At 40.1% G+C, this 17,539-nt stretch overlaps 1 protein-coding gene across 5 annotated transcripts in view; it reads left to right on the top strand.

The window, feature by feature from the left end:
• The first annotated feature begins 4,032 nt into the window (after positions 1–4,032).
• Positions 4,033–17,539, top strand: part of LOC124044131 (nectin-3-like) — a 51,989-nt gene continuing 38,482 nt past the window's right edge. For 2 of the 5 annotated variants that reach the window (XR_006840435.1, XM_046363609.1), the window contains exons 1-9: positions 4,035–4,825; positions 5,125–5,206; positions 5,849–6,196; positions 9,567–9,872; positions 10,178–10,280; positions 10,489–10,643; positions 11,174–11,276; positions 11,404–11,434; positions 11,846–11,966. Coding sequence is in view for 3 of the 5 variants with exons in the window: in XM_046363609.1 (XP_046219565.1) it covers positions 5,152–5,206; positions 5,849–6,196; positions 9,567–9,872; positions 10,178–10,280; positions 10,489–10,643; positions 11,174–11,276; positions 11,404–11,434; positions 11,846–11,965 (1,221 nt within the window). In the remaining 2 variants the exon portion in view is untranslated. Of the gene's footprint in view, positions 4,826–5,124; positions 5,207–5,848; positions 6,197–9,566; positions 9,873–10,177; positions 10,281–10,488; positions 10,644–10,802; positions 11,277–11,403; positions 11,435–11,845; positions 12,473–12,718; positions 14,079–17,539 lie in introns of those variants that run through there. The other 3 variants (XM_046363608.1, XM_046363610.1, XR_006840436.1) reach the window with 3 other exon arrangements.

Raw genomic sequence — 17,539 nt, 5'->3', positions numbered from 1 at the left:
GGAGTATTTTAATAACTTCAAATATGAACTCCAAAACCAAAGTCCATAATAAAAATAAACGTGGGTACAAGAACCCGTCACATACCAATCCATAAAACATGAACATAACAATAAACAATCTCTGAAAAGGACATGAGATTGCCCACTGACACTGGCCTCGGGGATGACCCGGAGGATGAGGTGCAGGGCGATCCGGAAGGAGACGGTGGAATTCTCAGTAGGGAAGGATCTAACACGTCCTCCACCGGAACCCAGCATCTCTCCTCCGGACCGTAACCATTTAAGTAACCCTCCCAGTCCACGAGGTACTGAAGGCAGGATCGAACGGAGTACGCCGGGAGTACCCCCTCGATATCCAGAGGGAGCAGAGGAAACTCCCGCACCTCAGCCTCCTGGAGTGGGCCAGCCACCACCGGCCTGAGGAGAGACACATGGAACAAGGGGTTAATATGGTAATCGGGGGGAAGCTGTAACCTATAACATACCTCGTTCACTCTCCTCAGGACTTTAAAATGGCCCCACAAACCGTGGACCCAGCTTCCAGCAGGGCATGTGTAGGGGCAGGTTTCGGGTCGAGATCCAGACCCTGTACCCCGGTGCGAACACGGGGGCCTCACTGCGATGACGGTCTGCGCTGTACTGTGATACCCCAATACACACCGAAATGGAGAAAGGTTAGTGGAGGAGTGGCGGAGCGAGTTCTGGTCCATCTCTGCCCAGGGCACGAACACCGCCCACTCCCCCGGCCGGTCCTGGCAATAAGACCTCAGAAACCTACCCACATCCTGGTTAACTCTCTCTACCTGCCCGTTAATCTCAAGGTGAAAACCCGAGGTAAGGCTGACCGAGACCCCCAGGCGTTCCATGAATGCCTTCCAGACTCTTGACGTGAATTGGGGACCCCGATCAGACACTATATCCTCAGGCACCCCGTAGTGCAGGAAGACGTGTGTAAACAGGGCCTCCGCGGTTTGTAGGGCCATCGGGAGACCGGGCAAAGGGAGGAGACGGCAGGACTTAGAAAAATTATCCACATCGACCAGGATCGTGGTGTTACCCTGTGAGAGTGGAAGATTGGTATAAAATCCACCGACAGGTGCGACCACGGCCGTTGTGGAACGGGTAAGGGTTGTAATTTACCTCTGGGCAGGTGTCTAGGAGCCTTGCACTGGGCGCACACTGAGCAGGAAACATAAACCCTACTCAAACCCCACTAAGAGAGCGCACTGTCCGACCGATCCCAGGATGACCAGATGGTGACGTGTGGGCCCAATAGATCAGCCGATTGTGGCCAGCAGACGGAGCGTACAGCTGGACACTGGGGGGGAACGGGCTCTGCACGTGATGCCCGCTCAGTGTCCGCGTCCGGCTCCCACACTACCGGCGCCACCAAGCAAGAGGCTGGGTGTATGGGAGTGGGATCCATGGACCGCGAGCCTGTGTCATACAGCCGGGAAAGTTTGTCTGCCTTAACATTCCGGGAGCCTGGTCTGTAAGAGAGGGTAAACACAAAACGGGTGAAAGACATTGCCCAACCTTGCCTGATGAGGATTTATTCTCCTCGCCACCCGGATGTACTCCAGATTGCGGTGGTCAGTCCAGATGAGAAAGGGGTGTTTAGCCCCCTCAAGCCAATGTCTCCACACCTTCAAAGTTTTAACGACAGCCAACAGCTCCCAGTCCCCCACATCATAGTTTCGCTCCGCCGGGCTGAGCTTCTGAGAGAAAAAGGCACAGGTGCGGAGTTTCGGTGGCGTACCCGAGCCCTGAGAGAGCACAGCTCCTATCCCAGCCTCAGAGGCGTCCACCTCCACTATGAACGCCAAAGAGGGATCCGGATGGGCCAACACAGGAGCTGAGGTAAACAGAACCTTCAGGTGCCTCAAAGCCCCGTCCACCTCACCCGACAACTGCAAGCGCACCGGGCCACCCTTCAGCAGTGAGGTAATGGGAGCAGCTTGAAAATAAAAGAGAGCCTCACACTCTAGGAGCTCATATGCAAAAATGTAATTCCCAACAGCCAAGCTGTCTTCATCGGGGTATAATCACAAACACTGCGGGATGACTTGTTTATGTAGTGTCAAGATACAGGTGTCTATAATCATGACCAAGAGTGGCCTAATATCATTGGTTAATTATCAAATATGAAAATGTCATACAAAGAACAGCATACAAACAACAAATGGATAGCATACGATCATAGATTAAGTTGACTACACAAGCTTACAAACAATTACAATGGCAAAGTCACAATAATCACAAGAATGGCTTCAGATCAAAGTCTACGTTGAGACCGAAGTGCACAAGGATCTTTAAATTAAAGATCCATGCAGCCTCTCGTTTTAACAATACATTATCAAGGTCACCCCCTCTCCTAGGGAAGGTGACATGTTCGATGCCAATATAACGGAGAGACGAAATCGAGTGGCCTGCCTCCAAGAAGTGGGCCGCAACTGGATAAGTAAAGTTTTTACACCTAATGGTGCTACGATGCTCTGAGATACGTACTTTTAATTTGCGCTTTGTTTTACCTACATAATTTTTACCATAAGGACAAGTTATAAGATAAATAACTGCCTTAGTGGAGCACGTAATAACACCTTTGATTGGGATCGATTTCCCTGTTTGTGGGTGTTTGAAGGATCTACATTTATGTGCCATTGCATTGAGCACAGCCATTACATTTGTAATTTCCATCCAGTAGGGGCACAAATAGATGTTGTTCAGGAATATCTTGAGGTGGTAAATTAGTGTACCAATTGGTCTCTGAGATTTCTGCCCCGCATGAATACGACCAAGGGAAGGTCCGAAAACACATTACCGAGACTACCATCGGATTTTAGGATGTGCCAATGTTTGTGAACAATTCCCTTAATTTGTTCAGAGCACTTTGAATAGCGGGTAGTTAGAACACAAGAATGCGTCTTTTTGCGACACTGACCTTGAAAAAGGTCATGTCCCGTTTTGTTTTGAATTTTCTCAAAGGCAATATTTATCTGATCATTCTTGTAGCCCCTCTCCTTGAACTTTCTTTGCGTCTCAGCCACATTTCTGTCGAAATCTGATTGTTTTTTTTCAAGGGAAGTGGGTGACAACTATCAGCCCTCAACAAACTGTTACGATCAGTAGGCTTCCTGTAAAGATCAGTGTATAGAACATTATCTTCACACAAGATCAGAAGATCAAGAAAACTGATTTGACGTGTATCAGATTGCATAGTAAATCTCAGATGCTCAGAACAGGAGTTAAGAAAAGCATAAAACACCTGGAGCTGTTTTGCATCACCCCTCCATAGAACAAAAATATCATCAATATACCGTTTCCAAATAATGATGTGAGGCAAGAAAACATTTTTGAGAGGATTGAAAATAAGACTGTTTCTCCATGTAACCCACATACAAATTAGCATAGTTAGGAGCCATGGCGGATCCCATAGAAATATCTTTCGTCTGAATAAAGAAATCATTTAGAAACATGAAATAGTTATGTGTGAGTACTATTTCAGCCAATGTTACAATGCAGCACTGGAAGGTAGGTCATTAGGGTCACGTTGCAGAAGAAAATGTTCCATAGCTTCAATACCGCCCTCGTGTGGAATATTTATGTATAACAACTCAACATCAAAAGTAACTAACAAGGTATTCTCAGGGAGAGGATCAAGAGATTCAATGATAGAGATCATACTGCTGGTGTCCTTTACCAAGGAGGGTAGTTGTTCTGTGAGTGGTCTAATAAAAAAGTCAACACAAGTAGACAGAGGGGCCATTACTGCATCAATGCCCTCTACAATAGGGCGCCCTGGAGGTTGTGTAACATTCTTGTGTAATTTCGGCAATTTTAGGGTGTTGAATAGCCAAAAAATCATGTTCTTTTTTGGTTATCTGACCAGAACTTAAATACTAGGATAGTATTCTAGGATAGTATTCTGAAATACTGAGTTTCTTGTAAATGGTGTTGTCAAGCAGCTGTCTATGACATTCATGTAAATTTCCGGTAGTAGTTGGCAAACCCTAAGAATCGCTGCACCTCCTTCACCTTGGTGGGATACGGCCAATTAAGCACGGCTGCAATGCGGTCACTCCCCAGCTCCACTTCTAACGTGGAAATGCGATGCCCTAGGAAGGAGACTGTTGAAATAACAATTATTTTTAAGCCTTGATATACAGGTCATGCTTCAACAGGCGACCAAGCACTCTGCGCACCAGGGACACATGCTCGGCGCGTGTAGCGGAGTACGGTAGATATCATGGACATGTCACCTACTGTACACAGACACACACGGTTATCTGACCAAATTATCAGGGGTACAGTAGTATCTACCATTTCTATTACTATTTATATAGCATACACTCACTCTTTCAAACATGATTATTTGGTAAAGTTATCAGGGGTAGTAACTAGCATAATTTATTTGACTATTTATTTCACACACACCTCATTGGCTAGATTAGCTAGCTAGCTAACTAGCCACATCTAGCACAACATCACTACTAAACTGACCTGGCAATCCTACTATCGTGGACACTTGTCTCCAATCAGCATTTTTTAAATGTTTATGTCCCTGTAGCTGTCAGCAGTTGTGTCAAAAAGACATGGTTTTGAGGATACTGCGAAAAATGATTCTCTCCTCCATGTGCACAACTACATGCGACCATTTGCAAAAGGTACCTGCATCAGTATAGTTGCCTATCTGCACAAAATGTGATGCAGCAGTGATGCAATGACGCAGTCGATTCGAAGCGAATAAGCGTTTTCCTACCAGAGCGTTTTCCGGCAGCACAAACGGTGACGGCTGCTTCAGTAGAAGAACTTACATTCAACAAAGGTTTGTGGCCTATTACATTTACTGTTGCATCTGTTTACTTCCACTATTACTGACCAATGTAGGACTGTTTGTTGATTTTTGTAATAAGGTGTAGGCTACTTTGCAAGACGTGAATAGTCTCCATCAAGGAGTAATGATTGCAGACCATTGTTCGAATAATTAGCACTGTAATTCAACATACTTTAACATTCGATGTAGCTTAGCCTACATAACTGTCGTACATAAAACAATTAATAGGTCCTCAATACAAAACGCCAATCTCAAAATGTAATGTAATGCTATTATTACATTTTACGTAGTGGCCCTAGCAATGAGAAGAGCAAAGCATGTTACTGAAGCTGAGCTGTGTGATTCTACTCATCATCCAGAGGGATACAGAAAGTAGGTTTCCGATTGATGTCATAAAATGCCATACTTTTGAGTGCATGTTTTTTTCTCTCTTTTAATGTTGACACAATGCAAGGACAATAACAACCACAAAGCCCCACCATTAAATTGCAGTCCTGGTACTTTTAGGGTACGATAAGGCACACACATTAGCTCAGTATGTTTACTATGTTTTTAAATCATTATGTTTACTGTTTACCTCATTATGTTTACGATGTTTTTAACTCAGTATGTTTTGAGACATGCTGAACATGCACAAGTATCTAGGAATGTCTTGAATATCTTACTCTTGATTAAGTGTAAGAATAGAGTCAGGGCTTTTGGCTTATTATTCTAATAACATATTCACTAAGTAATTTCAGCCTAGACTGAACCCAGATCAGTGCGTGCTTTAGCCATCTCCTCTGACTATGGCTATCCAAATGGGGTTAGGGTCAAAGATTGAGTAATTGGCACATTTGTTGTTGCAATAGCCACATTTCAGCATCAATAGGATATCATAGTTCATAGCACAGCTAAATACTAATATTGGTCTTGTCTGTGTGTTTAGGTAACATCTCTGTTTATTAGAGTTCATAAACATCTATTCTACAGGTATCTTTTGGACTGTATTTTTGGCTTGTGTTTTCTCTTCAGGTACACATGTGATTGGAGGATGGAGGACTGTGGTGCAGGGGGAGGATGTGGACTTATCCTGTAGACTGATAGAGACAGACGAGGACCTCGAACAGATAACATGGCAGAAAAGTACTTTGGAAGAAACACAGAACCATAATTTTATGCTGATTAATCCCAATGGGGTTACTAAATTCATTGCACCGAATGGATTGAGTGGTAGAGTCCTGTTTATTGGGAACCCATCAGAAAACCTGGGATCTATTAGAATAACAGCTGTCAGACTGTTGGATGAAGGCACCTTCACATGTATCTTCAGTGTTTTCCCCAGTGGAGCATACACTACAGAGATACGTCTGACTGTGCTTGGTAAGTACTCTTCCTTCACTCTTTGCATCACTGTTTCTACTTTTGAAGTCTAGAAAGACTGCGTGTGGTAACCAACACTCGACAGCTAAAAAGTTGGTTGGTACATTTCTTTTTTTTTTACAAGATTTTATTTAATCTTTTATCAACAATACAAAACAGACAAACAACTACATCATACATACAAACATCTACAGCACACCCGCCAGACCCACTAGCCTCCACCCCTATTTTCAGCACACGTACCACCTTCTGCCACATGGCTTCAAACAGCACGATTTTGTTTCTCCGTCGCCCACGCTCTTTCAATTTTTTTTTCAAATTAATAAAGCATTTGAACTTTCCATTTCGTGAAAAACGGAGGATTGTCTTATTTCCAGCTTTTGTGTGTATGCTTTTTTTAAAAAGATTATTGATGAGAAGAGTATTGTCCTAACCCATCGGGTATCTCATTGCACCCTCATATGTCATGTCTTGAAATATACAGACGAACAAATGAATAGTATCTTTACATTGCAGTACCTCTGCATCTTTCCAACTCTGCCCATTACCTTTTCATTTTGTAACATTCCCAGAAAGCATGAATTATTGAGTCATTAGTAGTTTTACACTTCAGACATGACTGCTGTTGTGCGGTAACATTTGTGAATTTTGTGACCTGTATTTAATTTTTTTTATTTATTTATTTATACTAGATTAAGCGTAGATTTTTGTTAACTGTAATCTCGTTAGTTATGTTCCAACCTTCCCTCCATCTTGTGCCAATATCAGTTATTTTAAATCTTCCAAAAGTGTATCTTGTCTGTTGAAAAGGCTCTTTGCAAGGTTTTGTAAAGCTTACCAATCATATGAACATCCTTTTCTGACTCATAGGATTGATTCCCTCAAAATAGCTCTGATGTCCAAAAGATTTTTTATTGAAATGTTGTGAAATAGAATTTTTAAGTTGCATTTATTTTTAAATATCGACATTGGTCAACGCAAAATAGCTTTTTAAAGCGGTCATGGAAATGACTGTATTTCCTATTACCAAGTCATTTATGGTTTCTATGCCTTTAGTTTTCCATGTGGGGCTATTTATCGATGAATTCTGATAAGCTACCCAAGGATTGTTCCATACGATTGTGTTTCTGAAAAGGTTCTGACCGTAGTTCTTGTGTTATTTGTTTGTTTTGGTTGGTCAGGACGTGAGTTGGGTGGGCATTCTATGTTTTGTGTTTCTAGGTTGGTTTTCTGTGTTCGGCCTAGTATGGTTCTCAATCAGAGGCAGGTGCCGTTAGTTGTCTCTGATTGAGAATCATACTTAGGTAGCCTGGGTTTCACTGTTGTTTTGTGGGTGATTGTTTCCGTGTCTATGTTTTTCAACACACGGTACTGTTTCGGTTTTCGTTCGTTTCACGTTTATTATTTTTGTATTCATAGTGTTCAGTTTGTTTTCTTAAATCAACAACCATGGACACTTCCCACGCTGCGCATTGGTCCTCCAATCCTTTTTGCTTCCCCTCCTCAGATGAAGAGGAGGAGGAAAACCCTTACAGTATCCAGCATTTTTCCACAAGTTTGTGTTTTTAGGGAGTGATATTGGTTCTTGTTAAATGTTTCATTTTTTCATATTCTTAACTGTGAAGTTGTTAATGTTCTTAGCTTTAGCCTTTGCAAATAGACCCGTGTAAAGATTCTGTTGATGAACATGTGCATCTTCAATATGTAGCCAACCCATTGTTCCTATTTAGTGCATTTATATGTCTCAAGTAAAAGCCTCGTCTAGCGTGCTGATACAATTCCAAGTCTGGAAGGTCAGACTTAGGAAGATGTAAAACTTTCCTTTCTATTCTTCAAATTGTATTTGCCCATATAAAGTCTGGTATTACCGAGTATACTTTTTACGTAAATAAATACAAAAATGGCAGCTATTTCATTCTAAAGAGGTAGGTTCATTATTCAAATGAAGCAAGAGTCCGAGACCTCATCTACAGGTTTTAAATTTCCATGGAAAATCCCTCTTCCCTTCACTTACTAATAATAGTTCCAAAGGAGTTCTTTCCAGAGGGATAGGATTCTACATTTAACCTTTTTGGAAGAAGGGTTCTTTAATGATTCCTTGGAAGGCAATAAGGACTCTTTGTACTCTTCATTGTATTATTATAATGTTTTTTTAAACTTTAACATCAGGAGTTCCAGTAATCTGATGAATTTCAAAACATGTTTTAAACTGTACGTACAGTATATAGCAATATTTGTACATACAATCTGTGCCTTTACTACTATAGCCCATAGAAACACATTCACTAATGGTAAAAAAGACAGTCAAAGAATATATCTGGAAGATTTAAGAAAGCTCAGGAAATATATTTAGAATGTATGCACACATGACTGTAAGTCGCTTTGGATAAAAGCGTCTGCTAAATGGCATTTATTATTATTATTATATATTTCTATTTGTTAACACTTTCTGAAGGCACTGTATATATATTATTTCTGGTGTAGAGTAAAACACTCAACCACGCCCATCATTATCATATTTCTCAGCATGCTCTATTGGAGGTAGATTTTTTTTTTTTTTTTTAATATCTGTGTTTTTGCAAGTCCAGTGACTAGTATATTAATATTATGCTATACTAAGATAAATAACATGTATTTTTCAAAACTAATCCAATTTGTTACAAGTTGGATTTATTGCACCCATTACTGAGAAAGTTATTCCAGTTCAGATGATTTAGGCAGTCTTATTTATCAGTCTACCCTGGCAGTCATTCTGAATGCAAGTTGAATTTATTGCACCCATTACTGAGAAAGTTATTCCAGTTCAGATGATTTAGGCAGTCTTATTTATCAGTTTACCCTGGCAGTCATTCTGAATGCAAGTTGCGGGTGATTAAAAGTTGCAATTGTTTTACATCCTCAGTGGCTGGACTCCAATAGCAATTACATATGACTTTCCAAGCCAGGATAATGTGACTTGCAGGCCTGATGTGGCCTGTAAAGCATGAGTTTCCTTTTTAGGGTTTAACTAGGCACTCAAAGAAAGGCTTTATGATATATACTGTATGTAATGCCTTGTCATAAAGAGTTTAATTTGAAAGGCTAATAAGGTTGGTGGAAGGATTCCTTCAAAGATATAAGTATTCTTGGGCGGCAGGTAGCCTAACGGTTAGAGCATTGGGCCAGTAACCGAAAAGGTAGCTGGTTTGAATACCTGAGCCAACAAGGTGAAAAATCTGTTGATGTGCGCTTGAGCAAAACACTTAACCCTAATTTCCAGTGGTGCTGTACTACTATTGCTGACCCTATAAAAACACATTTCACAAACACATTTACAATTAGTGACTTGTTCATGTTTTATGTTTTCTGTTGGTTTGTGTTCTGGTCATAGTTCCTCCAGTAGTGAGTGTGACAGTTGATGTTGATCCTGTCATTGGGGAGAATGAGGTTGTCTTGTCAACCTGCGTGGCTGCTGGTGCCAAGCCACAGGCAGAAGTGACATGGAAGACAGGTGAATTCGGCAGTTTGCTGAGGACGGTGACCAACTCCACCCAGCACACCAATGGCACCACCACAGTACTCAGCCACCTGCTCGGGGTACCAACCAAGGCAGCCAATCAGCAGCAGGTCCAGTGTGTGGTCAACCAGTCTGCCCTGGTAACAGAGAAGACCTACAACTACAGCATAAACATCCACTGTAAATATATTCTACTACCACTGTCCTACACTACCACTATCCTACACTGAGGCACACAAGTGGTATTGACCTTAACCCGCTTTCATTGTACTGCTCTACTGTAAGTCATCTATCAAACTAAAATGAAGGAAGACCAGGTTCACAAACAAAATTCTTAGTGTTGCCTCATCTGTGGATTAAAGTTTCACCCCTGCCCACTGCTCAGAGCCTGTAGTGTCATTGTTATGGGTCTGTCTTGGTATGAGTGTGTAGGTCTATTTACATTCTATATCTGCAGTATCTGTAACCATTTCTCTCTATCTCAGATCCACCTCAGTCAGTGAACATTACCCTTAGTGAGGCCTCTAAAGCCACAGTCTTCCTTTGTGTAGCAGACAGCAACCCACACCCCAACTACACCTGGAGCAGGTACTGACTCCTATGTAAACTAGTTCAAACCAGTTTAAATATAAATGTTAGGTACACTTGTTTAAACATATGAAACAGATTATCTTGAAGCTTCAGTATGTTCATATATTATGCTGGTAGTCAAATGATGCCTTTGCCTATCTCACACACACTCACACAAAGCCCCTCTCTCTCTCTCTCTCTCTCTCTCTCTCTCTCTCTCTCCCAGAGTGGTCCAGCCATGGCCTGGGTCTTCAGTGAGAGCTGAGGGAGACAAACTGCACCTCCTCAGTCTCAGCTCTGAGCTGAATGGTCTCTATGTCTGTCAGGCCTCCAACCCCTACGGACGAGCCACTGGCTCCCTCTATGTACACACATCCTCTGGTGAGAAGCACCTGAGAGAGTGAGACACACACACACACACACACACATACACACTATTCATGCTGGTTGCTTAACTAGTTGCTTATGCTGTTTTATAAGATGCTTATAGTTGTTATATGATTGATTGATTGATATATTGAATACTTTATTGTCCCATAGGGAATTTTGCCTGGCAAGAATATTGGCATTCCTGGCATACATATAAAACACATATGAGGTTGAGAAATGTGTTGTAGCATGGATAACAAAGTTGAGCCAGATGTTCACTTATCTTTCACTGCATGTGTTAATATCATATGTATGGCCTCATTCCCCTTTCTACAGAAAGGTACTGTATAACCATTACTAAGATCGTCATAATACACACATCTCTTACTGTATATGTACGTGTCTTATAACCTGGTATTATCTCTTTGTTTTCTGCAGGAAAGTTTTTGCATTGGAGCCATGATGGTTGCTTGGGCAACATGATTACATGTAATTATAAATACAGACTGTTTCTTATATTAACTGTATCTCTCTCCTCACAGAGACCTCTGCTGCCTGTTGGGTTCTACTCGTTGTCATTCTCTGTCTGATTGTTGCTGCGGCTGCACTCATATGGTACCGGTGCAAATACGGACAGTTTCCTTGGTAATATCAACTACTGTAATATCATGAACTGATTTTGCATTGTGAAAAGAATGCATTTGCATTAGATGATCATATATTGATTTTGCTCAAGTTAATATATTTTATTTTCCTGGACTATATTTTCCAGGAGTTCATTCGTGGCCAAGGCACCAGAACAGGTATGCTGTGAGTAGTGAGTAGTTACAGATGTAGGATCTTAATTTGAGTCAGTTTGCTACAGCAGGAAAATAATCGTTCAGTAACAGGAAATGTGAGTTATTATGAAAATTATAATTCATAGACATTTTTGTAAGGGTTGATACATTTTTTATGAGGAAAATCTCATCTGGAATTTCAAAGTGGAAACTGCAAACTTTTGAAGAATTTTTAAACCTCAAATACACTACAAGTGTTAAATGTCCTACATTGCAGGGAAGTTTTCCAGTTCCCTCAACTGGGTGATCAAATTACGTTTCTACATATGTATTTCACTGTCCTCCATTGTTTTGTGACTAAACTTACGAATTAGGTTTCTCATTAGCCACTGGTTTCTATATAATGATACTGTAATAGTGTCTGTTTGATTCCAGACTGTATCAGTATCTTCCAAGACGAGGAGACATGACAAGATTGAGGAAGGTGAAGATGACTCATTGACTGCAACTGTCCAAACCAGGAAGGAGCCTGAGGAAGAGGAAGAAGTATCATGATGTATGGAACAATATACCTTATTTGTTTTTTGGAAACATTTTATTTTTCATTTGTATTATTCCAAATGTTTTTCATGTTTGATAGATTGTCTGTTCATTAAGTATATTTATTGTGTTAGCTCGAAGAAATCGCGGACAGGTTTTAAGTGAATGCCAGAAAAATCTCATTCCCCAATGTTCTAACCATATGCAAAGAATAGGCACATTATCCCGAGTGGCGCAGTGGTCTAAGGCACGAGAGATCCTGGTTCGAGTACAGGCTCTGTTGCGACCGGGAGACCCATGGGGTGGCGCACAATTGGCCGGGTTAGGGGAGGGTTTGGCTGGCAGGGATGTCCTTCTCCCATCGCGCTAGATTGACTCCTGTGGCAGGATGGGAGCATGCACGCTGACACGGTCGCCAGGTGTACAGTGTTTCCTCTGACACATTGGTGTGGCTGGCTTCCGGGTAAAGCAGGCATTGTGTCAAGAAGCAGTGTGGCTTGGTTTTGTTGTGTTTCAGAGGATGCATGGCTCTTTGCCTTTGCCTCTCCCGAGTCCGTACGGGAGTTGCAGCGATGAGATAAGACTAACTACCAATTGGATACCACGGAATTGTGGAGAAAAAGGGGTCAAAAGTTTTTTTTATTATACAAAAATAAAGCACATTCTCACAATAAGCACATTCTCCAACCATTTAATGAACAATATCTTCTAGAACATTGGAAACCTCGACTCCATCACCTCTTCACCCAGTGCTGGTCCTCGTTTCAGATTTTTGTTTCCCTCTCGTGGACTCTGCCTTGCCGTGGTTGAGGGGCTTTGCTGCTTCAGCAGGAACAACAACTCTCCTGTACAGTATGTATGTACAGTGCTTTCAGAAAGTATTCATACCCCTTGACTTATTCCATATTTTGATGTGTTGCAGCCTGAATTTCAAATGGATAAAACATATTTTTCCACACTCATCTACACATAATAACCCATAATGACAAAGTGAAAACATATTTTTTGAAATGTTTGTACATTTATTGAAAATGAAATACATAAATATCTAATTTACATAAGTAATCACACACAAGTCAATACATGCTAGAATCACCTTTAGCAGTAAGTCTTTCTGGGCAAGTCTCTAAAAGCTTTGCACACCTGGATTGTACAATATTTGGACATTATTACAATTTTTTTTTAGTTCTGTCAAGTTGGTTGTTGATCATTGCTTGACAGCCATTTTCAAGTCTTACCATAGATTTTCAAGCCAATTTAAGTAAAAAGTAGGCCACTCTCGAACATGTAGTGTCGTCTTGGTACGTAACTCCAATGTATATTTGGTCTTGTGTTTTAGGTTATTGTTCTGCTGTAATGGGAATTTGTCTCCCAGTATCTGGAAATCAGACTGAATCAGGTTTTTCTCTAGGACACTGCCTGTGCATAGCTCTATTCCATTTATTTTTATTTTAAAAAACCTCCTTGTCGATGACAAGCATACCCATAACATGATGAAGCCACCACCATGCTTGAAAATACAGTATGAAGAGTGGTTCTCAGCGATGTTTTGTGTTGGATTTGCCAAAAAAACATAATACTTTGTATTCAGGACACAAAGTTAATTTCTTTTCACTTTAGGATGCACGTTTTGGAATATTTTTTTCTGTAGAAAGTTTCCTCCTTTTCACTCTGTCATTTAGGTTAGAATTGTGGAGTAACTGCAATGTTGTTAATCCATCCTCAGTTTTCTCCTATCACACCACTAAACTCTGTAACTGTTTCAAAAACACAATTGGTCTAATGATGAAATCCCTGAGCGGTTTCCTTCCTCGACTACGGCAACTGAGTTAGGAAGGACGCCTGTATCTTTGTAGTGACTGTGTATTGATACACCATCCAAAAGTGTAATGAATAACTTCACCATGCTCAAAGGGATATTCAATGTGTCTGCTTTTTTTACCAGTCTACCAATAGGTGCCCTTCTTTGCAAAGCATGGAAAACCTCCATGGTCTTTGTGGTTCAATCTGTGTTTGAAATGCACTGCTAGACTGAGGGACCTTATAGTAACTGTATGTGTGGAGTACAGAGATGAGGTAGTCATTTTATTTTATTTTATTAGGATCTCTTTTAGTCCCAATTTGGACTAATCTTCCAAGAGTCCTTAACATGAAAATACAATTTATAATACAAACACACTTTCACATATAACACACTATTACAAACATACATAATACACGAGCATAATGACCCAATAAATACTCAATCTAAAGAAATATTGATTCTTCATCTACTATAGTCCCACAACATTTCTATATAGTATATTTAAATTGTTTTTAAATAATGTTTAAACTTATATACTGAAAGGTTTCTAGTTTGCTCAGTTAATTTGTTCCATTTCTTTATTGCTCTAAATCGAAATGTTCTTTTGCCCATTTCTTTTTTTCTGTCTGGATAACGCATAGATGGTGGACAATCTATTCCTAGTATTTACGGAATGTCTGTCTCTTACCAACTGAATACCATTGTGAATAGAACTTGGCCGTTTTAAATGATGTATATTATAAAATAAGATAAGCATGTTTTTTTTTCAATTATCTTGTTGATTGATGACCAACCAAGAACACTGCGCGTGACTGCAACAGAAGAATCATATCTCCGCCTTAAAACAATCCTTGCTGCTTTATTCTGTGCATTCTGCAGCCTCCTAACTTCACTAGATGATGCATTTCCCCAGACCACTGAACAATAGTTCACTTGACTCTCAACCAATCAATGCCTGTGTTATTTGCTGAAGGATTTCCCCTGTAAATATTTAGCTATCCTTCTGATTATGCATGCTGTTTTAATATTTTTTTTACATGGATTAGTTATTTGAGACGACCATGATAAGCAGTTGTCTAGCTGCACTCCCAGTAGTTTGGTTTCTGCCACTTTTTCCATTTGTACTCCTCCCAGACTTAATTGTATCCCATGCTGTTTTGGCCTTTTCCTAGTTGAACAGACCAACATAACTTTGGTTTTCTTGGTTTTTAAAGCAAGTTTGTTTTGGCAAACTCATTTCGTGATAATCTCCAAATCTCCTTGCAAAGCTTGCTGTACCTGTTGAACCGATTGTCTTGCTGCATAAATTGTAGTATCATCTGCAAATATAGTAGCTTGAGTTTCAACCAAGGCATAGGGAAGGTCGTTGGTGTATATTAAGTAGAGTGGCCCAAGGCAGCTGCCCTGCGGTATTCCACAGTTTAACACATTAGGGGAAGAAAATTAACCATTGATATGGTGATATAGGTGGACTGTTTCCTGTCAGTTAGATATGACTGTACCCAATTCAATGCTACCTCCTTAAAACCATAATGCATTAATTTTGTCAAAATAATTTCATGATCCACTAAATCAAATGCTGCACTGAAATCTAAAAATATCATCAATCAAACCCTAACCCTATTTTTTTTTGTAATCATATATCCACTTTGACATTATGGGTTATTATGTGTATTCTAGTGACACAACATCTAAATGTAATACATATTACATTCAGAATGTAACACAACTAAATGTAGAAAATGTCAAGGGGTGTGAATACTTTCTGAATGAACTGTACTGTAAGTGTTGAAGCCAACTAAAGGGAGCCCTGGTATAAGCTAAATGGCATATGTATAAAATGGAGAACCTTGTCAGTTACAGCTAATATAAACACAGCTTTGGCTAATGGTACTTCTTGCGGCGGCTCCAAAATGAATTCCTTTATATTATGCGGTTATGCTGTTTTGGTACAGGGAGCATTTATACTGTAAAAGGAACCATGAAACCAAGTGATCCACTGGGAACAGATGCTGCCTTATGATCCACGTATTAACCCTATCCCTCATGAACCCTGTATTATTTGTTGTTTTAGATTAGTATTAGTGTAGCATGGCATTTTTGGCCACCAGTAGTTACAATGCAAGTATTTTTACTACATTAGTAGTTACAATGCAAGTATTTTCACTACATTAGTAGATAGAATGCCAGTGGTTTACTACGTTAGTAGTCAAGTATCACGTTTAGACCTTAGTTCCTTTTTTATGTCTCTGTGTTGGGTTGGTCAGGGCGTGAGTAGGGGCGGGTAGTCTATGTTATATTTCTATGTGTTTGGCCTAGTATGGTTCTCAATCAAAGGCAGGTGTCGTTTGTTGTAGCCTGTTTTCCCCATTTTGGTGGTGGGTGTTTAATTTCTGTTTAGTGTTTGTTCACCTGGCAGAAATGTTTAGTTTTCTCTTTGTTGTTATTTTGTGTCGTGTTAAGTTTTTCAATTAAAATATGATGAATACTTACCACGCTGCATTTTGGTCCTCCTCTCCTTCCACCAACGAGAATCGTTACATCAAGGCCTTGCTTTGGTTAGTGCACTGTAATGTCCTTGTTTTTCAGCCTTGGAAATAGGAACACACAGGGACAAGCTGTTGCTTGGAGTTGGCCTCTTATTAAGTTGAAACATGCTTAAAGAGGAACGTAGTCTGCACACCTGCCTTTTCTGAAAACAATAATGAGTGCCTTTTTTAATCAACAATGAGAGACAGGAGTGTGGGTTTAGGGGTGGTGGGTGTGTACAATACTAGTCTGTACATGTCTTTGTTAATTGTGCGGTTGCTAATTAAACATACACTACCGTTCAAAAGTTTGGGGTCATTTAGAAATATCCTTGTCACATTTCTTTGTCCATTAAAATAACATGAAAGTGATCAGAAATGCATTGTAGACATTGTTAATGTTGTAAATGACTATTGCAGCTGGAAAAGGCAGATTTTTAATGGAATATCTACATAGGCATACAAAGGCCCATTATCAGCAACCATCACTCCTGTGTTCCATTGGCAAGTTGTGTTAGCTAATCCAAGTTTATAATTTTAAAAGTCTAATTGATCGTTAGCAACCCATTTTGCAATTATGTTAGCACAGCTGAAAACTGTAATGCTGATTAAAGAAGCAATAAAAATGGCCTTCTTTAGACAAGTTCAGTATCTGGAGCATCAGCGTTTACAGGTTCGATTACAGGCTCAAAATGGCCAGAATCAAAACTTTCTAAATCAAATCAAATGTATTTGTCACATACACATGGTTAGCAGATGTTAATGCGAGTGTAGCGAAATGCTTATGCTTCTAGTTCCAACAATGCAGTAATAACCAACGAGTAATCTAACTAACAATTCCAAAACTACTACCTTATACACACAAGTGTAAAGGGATAAAGAATATGTACATAAAGATATATGAATGAGTGATGGTACAGAGTGGCATAGGCAAGATGCAGTAGATGGTATCGAGTACAGTATATACATATGAGATGAGTATGTAAACAAAGTGGCATAGTTCAAAGTGGCTAGTGATACATGTATTACATAAGGATGCAGTAGATGATATAGAGTACAGTATATACGTAGACATATGAGATGCATAATGTAGGGTATGTAAACATTATATTAAGTAGCATTGTTTAAAGTGGCTAGTGATATATTTTACATCAATTCCCATTATTAAAGTGGCTGGAGTTGAGTCAGTGTGTTGGCAGCAGCCACTCAATGTTAGTGGTGGCTGTTTAACAGTCTGATGGCCTTGAGATAGAAGCT

Source organism: Oncorhynchus gorbuscha, linkage group LG09 (genome assembly GCF_021184085.1).
Source record: "Oncorhynchus gorbuscha isolate QuinsamMale2020 ecotype Even-year linkage group LG09, OgorEven_v1.0, whole genome shotgun sequence".
NCBI classification, from domain to species: Eukaryota; Metazoa; Chordata; class Actinopteri; order Salmoniformes; family Salmonidae; genus Oncorhynchus; species Oncorhynchus gorbuscha.
The sequence above is the reverse complement of the archived record's forward strand: the minus strand, read 5'-3'. Positions and strand labels throughout refer to the sequence as shown.